Genomic DNA, 8,268 nt, shown 5'->3' on the forward strand with positions numbered 1-8,268 from the left:
CGGACCAGGGATCGAACCCGTGTGCCCTGCATTAGCAGGCGGATTCTCAACCACTGGGCCACCAGGGAAGTCCTATCTATTAAATTCTTAGCACAGCGTGTGTTACGGAGGAAAGACAGACTCTCCGGTGATTCAGTTGATCTAAGGGCAGGGCAAGCGTCTGGACTCATTCTCCATCTCATCATCTTTGTTTTCACCTGGGTTTGTGCTTTTATCATGTGAAGGACTCCAGCTAGATCACAGATTTGTCTGGCGTTTGGTGGGGCAGTCCACACTGGGGAGCATGTCACCCCGGGGAGGATGATCTCCACCGTTCATTGTAAATTCAGCACTTCTGGGCCTGCTTGCCCGGAAGTGGCAGCAGCAAACTTCTCGATTAAGAGTTTTGTCTTCATCGGTGCCAGTATGTGCTCCCAGGATGCCAGAACATTCCTCACTGCTACCAACAGCCTGCTGGTAACTCTCCCTGGCCTCCTCTCTTAGCATCCTTGTCAATGGGTCCCTACTTCTCAGACAGAGAGCTCACTCCCCAGCGAGGGCCCCATGTGCCATCCTTGGACAACCGACTCCTAGAAAAGTATTCTTTACGCCTCTCTGAGCTTTTCCTTTTGTGGTTTCCCTGCGGGCCTCATACGGCCCGAGTCCATGCCATCCTTTACACAATAGCTTTCGAAATAATGGGAAACCCCCCTCCGTCTACCTTCTCTTGCAAACGAAACACCCTCTCTCCTTCAACCATTCCTTATAGGACACGGTTTTCCTCTCCTCCGAGAACCCTGTGATTTCCCCTTAAAAGGGAGGGCAGGAAGGCGGCAAGGCAATCTTTCCCTCATTCTAGATATCACACATCTAAGCAGACACGCCTTCGTAGAAATAGACAACTTACCTGACCTTAAAAAACCACAAGTCTACTCTTCCCTTCCTGTATTTGTGCAGTCCTCCCTTTATGTCCCAAGTTTAGGTCCTCCCACATTTCTTTCCTTTGGCCTCTCCGCATCGTTTTGCTTTCTAAAGTAGCCTGTAGTTTCAAGTTACCTCTCTAGTCTCTCAATCTCACGTGCAATACCACTGCCCTGTCCCCTAGATTTGCAAACGTTCCGAAATCGGTGCTTCTCAAACTATCTCTGGTGATGGACAGTTGGTTTGCTTATTGGATGTCCAACCTGTTGCAGATCAACATTTTGGTAAAATGCAATAAAAATGAATTACTAGAAGAAATTTAAAAAACAAAAACGTGCAAAAAACAAGCCATCATCTTTCTAATGGATTCAACTGACAGAATCTCTGTAGAATTGCTATAAAGTTTCTAAACGCTTCCTCTGGATGTTTTCATGACCTATCTCACCGTGCACTCATCAGATACTTTGTGAATCCAAACCTGTCTGTGGGTTACACTTTGTATAGCACCCGGTCTCTGTGGTAGGTGTGCTGGAAATGCTTAACACCCAGCTCTCTGGGGCGGGGTGGGGGGGTGGGGGGGGGCGGATATACCTACTGAGTCACAGCACTTGCCAATTTCCGTGGTGTAAACACTCACACCAAGGTCAGTTTCAAGCTAGCAAGGAAATGTCACTGCACACAGACTTGGTGAGGGATTTGCACAGTTGAATATAGCAAGCTGATAAGAGCCAGCTCCAGCGCCCCACTGTTAACCCCATTCCATTTTGTAAAATCTCTTTTCCAATAACACACTTCCTTTTGAGGGCTTGTTAACCTCCTGTTCAGCTGGACCAAGTCACTCAAATCAGGAGACCTTTGTCCTCGATGGAAACTAGACCGTGGTTCCAGGCAGCCCTTCTCTCTCTGGTGGTCTGGACTCGGCAAGAGCAGACCATCTGATACGACTCACTGCAAATCCCAAGTTGCTCTGACCAGCAAAAGCAGATCAAATCACAGCCTGCTGTGTGATTAAGAACAACGTAGGACAACTTGTTTACACCTACAGAGTCAGCCATGTACTTGTATATTTTGGAACTCTTCTGTTGATCTTTTGTGTTTTTATTTGTAGTTCCTTTGGGGCTGGTTCTTGTACCTGAAAGCGTTTCTAACGTTCAGCAACCAGGAACTGCTAAATAATTCCTCAACATAGCTTCAGAGTATGTGACCCATTAGCTCAGCCAGTAAGTCCATATTAATAAGAAAAAATTAAAAGTAGGTTTGCTCCTACATCTGTTTCGTGTCCAGCTGACATACATAGGATAACCGGAATGAAAAGAGAGTCCAGGTAGTTTTCCAGAAATCCTTCACCACTCCAGACAAAAATAATCCCTGGCTCTGGTCTTCCTGAGACTTAACAACAGCATTATCTTTCTATGCGAATGGAGAAGATATTGAAGAATCAGCTACAAACTGAAATAGAGTGGGAATTTGTTCTCATTTGTTTTTTTCCATAAGTTCTTCTTTAAAAAAAAAAAAAAAAATTCTTAACTCAAATGTAAAAACCGATCTCTGGTCTCTTGATGCATTACACTATTATGTGAATGAAAGTAATGACAGTGAAATCTGGAAACCTACTCCTGCTGACTTTTCTTGTAAATGGACAGGAGACTTTTCAGCCAACTTTGAGCTGAGATAGCACATCACCAGGACCCAAAGAAGGAGAAAAAAAAAAAAATCAATGTATCTGATATGAACAAATAAACCTATCCAACAAAGGAAAGCAGTAACAATGATTAAACCAACAGCATCATTTCTTTCTCAAGTTCCACTTGAGTAAAAGGAGCACTTGCGTTTTTTAATCAGTCTTTTTGAGAATGTTCCTCTTAAACAAATGAAGTGTTTCCCTTGCTGCAGGTAAGCCCCTCGTTTTGTGTTTCTGTCTTGACCAGACAAGATTTATTAACTTGTGTTTCACCGTCCTCGGGCCCCACTCTACCACATGCCTCCTGGTGCTCAGACCTCAGTGCATTCTAAATCATTCGTGGTGCTGAATCACGAGAGTAGAATTTTTAAAACAAAACAACAACAAAGAGAGAAGCGAAGTGTTTAGGGCTTAGCCTGCAAAACTAAGAAAGCGTGATGCTGGGAAAAATTGGGGGAGTTAGTTGTCTGAGTTTTTGGAGCAGCCCCAAATGCACAAGAACTGGAGCATGAAGAGGAAGGGAATTGTGAGAAGTGTGAGTTGTGTGTTGGGTCTCCTTTCTTCGCCCTCAAAGTGCAATCTTAAAGATTTGAATTCCTTTAAAATTCCTATTTGATGACTGACAGGTGGTGCTTCTTTGAGTTTGACTCCGATGGCCCTGGCAGAATTGTGCCAAGCTCTAAACACCAGTAAAATCTCATAGTAAAGACCCTGGGATGTAACCCCATGGCGGATGGTCCCCTAATTCAGAGTGAGCCAATCTCAAATTCTTAACTCCTTTGGGCATTGGGGCTGGGCCAGCCTGTTGAGGAAGCCACGTCTCCAGGGTCCTCCCCGTCCAGTCTAACCCTAGTGGATGCCTAGCATTGCTGCTGCTGTCCTGAAAGTCCCCGGCGATCCAAGTCCCCAGAATTATTATCCCTATTGATATCGAAGAGGAAATGATAACAGCCACCAGATGGCACCAAATTGCGTTTGGCCCCAGGGGGTGTGTAGCCAACCCCGACATCACACTGGAAATAACGTGACACCCCCACCCCCAAATCATAGGTATCACATCGTGCTGTAAATCACAGCAAATGATACGGTACTGTATTTGGCCGCGTTGTCCGGTTTTGATTATCCACACCGAAGGAGGAAACTGGGGGTAGCTAACAAGGAGCAGTAAACAATCCAAAGGGTCAGACATTTGATGTTGGAAAGTAGCACTTCATTTCTTTGGAATATAGGCGGGCTGAATGTCCTGAGAACCCATTTCGAACAAAATACAGCAAGTCCCCTACATAGGAACGAGTTCTGTTCCGAGAGCGCATTCATAAGTCCAATTGTTCGTAAGTCCAACGAAGTTAGCCTAGGTACCCAACTCACACAATCGGCTATGTAGTACTGTACTGTAATAGGGTTATAATACTTTTCACACAAATAATACACTAAAAATAAACACAAAAAATAAAGAAAACATTTTTATTCTTACAGTACAGTACCTTGAAAAGTACAGTAGTACAGCACAACAGCTGGACAGTCACATCTTTGAAAGTTCGCAATCTAGGGGACTTACTGTAATGAGTTCACATTGTAGGAGAAGTCATAAAATGATCTAGTTTCTTAGATTCGAATAGATAGATTGATTCTATCTTACTGATGGTCCCTCCCCGGCCCACCCACTCTGGTCTGCAGCTGAGTAACTGACACCGAGCATTATCCCCTTCAAATTTCCTGGGAAGCGGAAGGTAGCTCCTCAGTGGTTACAGTGCATGAAACTCAATCAAGTGAGGGGAAACATCAACCATGCACGTGTCTGCATCCCTTGGCTTCCCTGTGGCTGGTGGGATAACCTGAGCCCGGGCTGGTCCTGCTCCAGCTCTGCCTCGGCCAGCGCTGTGAGCCTCCCCCGCTGGTCCCAGGCTCGTTAGCTAAAAGCTGCAGGGTTTGGAGTGTGTACTGCTGAGCTCTGTTCATATTTAAAGATGTGTGATTCACGCACAGCTGAGATGGAAGGTTTACCTGGGGGAGACTCTGCCAGTCCCAGGTAACCGAGAGGAGGCTACATTTCTATTATTCAGGTTACCCTCACCTCCAGAGCACATGTGATACTGTAATGTGACATCTGTGCGTTTCTTTTCCTTCAACTCTTGGGCAAGCCCTGGGAAGGAGCCAAACATTTCTGTCCCCATCTTTTATGGTTAAGGAAATTACACCAAATCACAGGGCAGTGGAACAGCAGGGCAGAGAAATGCGATCCTCTGTTCATTGTTCATTATAGGATGCTTTTTTTGAGTGACCTCAGGAAACACCCTGAATATCGGAGTGAGTATTTCATTCAGCGAGATGGCCGGAGTGACAACTAGAACCATGGGTAACTAGCTAGCATTGTGTGGTCAGGACTAGCCGATTTGGTGTTAACAACAGTCCCAAAAGGAAAGGCTGAGGGTGGGGCTGGGAATGAGGTGGGGGAGAAAGTGATGGAAACACAACAGTTTGAACCATTTTTTTAAGGAGACTCAACAAAAGTCTTTAGAAAGCTGGTTAAGGAATCATTCTTTACCAGGGGGCGGTTCCCACGTGGAAACTTCATTCTTTTCAATCTGTGTTTTCCTGCATCGTGCTCCACAAATATGGAATGCGGAGAAGCAGTGTGTACAGCTTCTTCAAGACCCTGGGTTTATCCTCAGGTCTGCAGAGAGGGGCTGCAGGCTGCTCCAGTGGGAACCTCCAAAAGGGGCGCTTCACTGTGCAGAACCTTGGGCTGATCACGTCGCCCTGAAGGACAGCACTTTGGGGAGTGGGTTCCTACAGGTCACACGCAGGCTGATCTCCCAACCAGCGGGTACATTTATTTTACAGTAGGAGACGTGTGCGTGGTGTCCTCCCTCTCAGAGGACAGATCTGCTCGGAAACAGCAACACAATTCAGGACTAAAGTTTATAGAGTGAGCACATACCCAGAAAAAGGAAGGAAGGAAGGAAGAGAAAGAAAGAAAAAGGAAAGGAGGAAGGAGAAACGGAATCAAGATAAAAGCAAAGTGCAAGAAATTAAGACAGTGGGTTGAGCTCAGCCCCCCCACCAGTGCCCTGCTCCCTCCCCACCCCTCCCCCTCCCCCATAGGCACTTTGCCCTGTTCTTAGGATTAGAACACACAGGCTCACAACCTCTTTGCTTTCTTCTTTTTTTCAATGTTCTTTATTGACCCCCAGAATCTTCTCCAATGAGTTACTTTGTTCAGCGTTAGCTGTGGTTAATATTTCCCTGAGAAGGCAAAGATTTCCCAGGTCTTTTCTGTGTTATACATTATCTCTCAGGGTGCCCTGTTGCCCGGGAAGATTTCTACAGATGGCTAGTCCTGTCTGTTTTATGTCAGTTCATATTAATCTCCATTTCAGAAACTTCCATCTCAGAGATCAGTGTTTTTCAGTCTCTTTCCCTCTCAGTCGTATGGCGGTGTCGCCTTAGAGGAGGCCCAAATATGTCCCCTAAGCAGGGATCTCACTCAGTCTATCAACAGACCTGTTTTCACGTTCAATGTCTTGGTGTGTTTCGTGGGCCCTAATTTCCAATGGATGTCAGTTACAATATTGACAATTAAAACCCATGCAGAAATCAGTGTCTTTGTTTTCACTGTCTTCCAGTGTCATCTTGCATTACAACATATAAGAAGACACCACCTCCAGTCCCACCCAGAACTACCACGAAACCTTTCATTTCTATCACAGCCCAGAGTAGCACAGAGTCGGCCCAGGACGCCTACATGGATGGACAGGGCCAGCGAGGGGATATTATCAGCCAGTCTGGACTGAGCAACTCCACGGAGAGCCTGGACAGTATGAAGGCTCTGACAGCCGCCATCGAAGCCGCCAATGCCCAGATCCATGGCCCAGCAAGTCAACACATGGGCAACAATGCTGCCACCGTCACCACCACCACCGCCGCCATGGCCACCATCACTGCAGAGGACAGGAAGAAGGACCACTTCAAGAAGAATCGATGCCTGTCCATTGGGATACAGGTAACAGCCTCCCTTTCTGTCCTTTGAAATAGGAGCCCAGGGAGTTCCCTGGTGGTCTAGGGGCTGGGACTCCGCGTTTTCACTGTCACGGCCTGGGTTCAATCCCTGGTCGGGGAACTGAGGTCCCACAAGCTGAGTGCCTCAGCCAAAAAATAAATAAATTTGTTAAAAAAAAAAAAAAAAAAAAAAGAAAGAGGAAATCCAAATGAAGAAATGTACCCCCCCCTTTTTTTTTTCCAGAAGATTCACTATCTTGCCATTTTGGATGATGTAGCTATTGTAGGACCAGACTTTCAAATTACTGGCTCTGGACTCCTGTATGTTGTGAAATGTGATTTTAAAAAATTACGAAGGTGTTTTGTCTATAGACATTATCAGCATCTTTTCTTCCCCCCCAAAAAATCCAATCTTTTAAAATTGAAGTATAGTTGATTAGCAGCTTTTATTTTTGTTCACGAACTTGAATGTGGTGAGACAAGGGGAAGATAATTAAACAAACATGAACACAATCAAACATAAAGTGTCCTCAATTCCTAATGCACATTTTGATTCTCAAAAAAGGAGTGGGCATCCAAGAACAACGTGGATGACTGGATGGTGTTACAGTGTGTTCATCGCTATTGAGTAACCATACGAGAACAAAAATGTGAACCACTTCGCACAGACATGGGAGTGATGGCCAGTGAGACCAAAGGGAAGGAGAGCGTGGAAAGCAATAACTCCCATCACAGCATCATGAGGAAAGAATGTGCACCAGGGTCAGCGTAATTGTGGGCTATTTAATCATGCATTTCATTAAAAAGGTAGATACTTCGGCAGGCTTCTCAGTTTAGTTCTCTGTTTGCTGTTGCCCAATGATAAGATCAAACTGGTTGTTAGATGGGTTCAGCTTGGCTTACCCTGCTAGAAATTTCCTCCCATCCATGGAGAAGAGTCATTCTTTCCCCCCATTTTTGTTGTGCTGTACCGTTCTGCAGGTGCCCTTTGAATAATAACTTCCTGACGTGGTGGCCCATAAATCTATCCACGCTGAACCAACTCTCAGGCACATCTAAGCACCAGGCGTGGGGTACGTTTTCACAACGATGATGGATGTTCACCATCCATTCTGCAGAGTCCACTTTGAAAGGACAATTAAACTTTCTCTGGTAGCAATGAGTCAAATGCTTTTTTATAACCAACAGGTTTCCATGGCACGACTGGTAAAGTTTCCTAAAAAAACTTGTAGCACGGGTGCTTGGGACCAGATGACCCAGCAGGAGGCCCCGGGCCTGAAGCCAGCCTCCACCCACCCTCACCCCAACCCCAATCCCAGGAGTTAATTCCCTCCCACCGTCCAGAGGATTTCGAGGGGTGGGGAAGAGCAGAGGTCGGTCTTCTGTGTCGTCCCAGGCAAATTATTTAATCTTCCTGAGACTGTTTTCTCATCGAGCCCACGTAGGATTATTTGAAGGAGGGAGTTTACAAAATCCAGCTTCCTGTAAGGCTTTCAGTTTGGGACGATGAAAAACTTCTGGGGCTGGATAGTGCTGATGGTAGCACAGTAATGGGAATGTACTTAATGCCACAGGAACTGTACACTTAAAAAGGGTTAAATGGGGCTTCCCTGGTGGCGCAGTGGTTGAGAATCCGCCTGCCGATGCAGGGGACACGGGTTCGTGCCCCGGTCCGGGAAGATCCCACG

At 46.0% G+C, this 8,268-nt stretch overlaps 1 protein-coding gene across 11 annotated transcripts in view; it reads left to right on the top strand.

Annotated features, from left to right (window-relative positions):
* The window catches only part of DLGAP1 (DLG associated protein 1), a 337,165-nt gene that overhangs the window by 263,203 nt on the left and 65,694 nt on the right, over nucleotides 1–8,268 (top strand). For 10 of the 11 annotated variants that reach the window (XM_024120784.1, XM_024120783.1, XM_055080557.1 and 7 more), the window contains one exon: nucleotides 6,208–6,584. In XM_024120784.1, the coding sequence (XP_023976552.1) occupies nucleotides 6,208–6,584 (377 nt within the window). The remainder of the gene's footprint in view (nucleotides 1–6,207; nucleotides 6,585–8,268) is intronic. The other variant, XM_024120788.1, reaches the window with a different exon arrangement.

This window comes from Physeter macrocephalus, chromosome 19 (genome assembly GCF_002837175.3).
Source record: "Physeter macrocephalus isolate SW-GA chromosome 19, ASM283717v5, whole genome shotgun sequence".
Taxonomy (NCBI): domain Eukaryota; kingdom Metazoa; phylum Chordata; class Mammalia; order Artiodactyla; family Physeteridae; genus Physeter; species Physeter macrocephalus.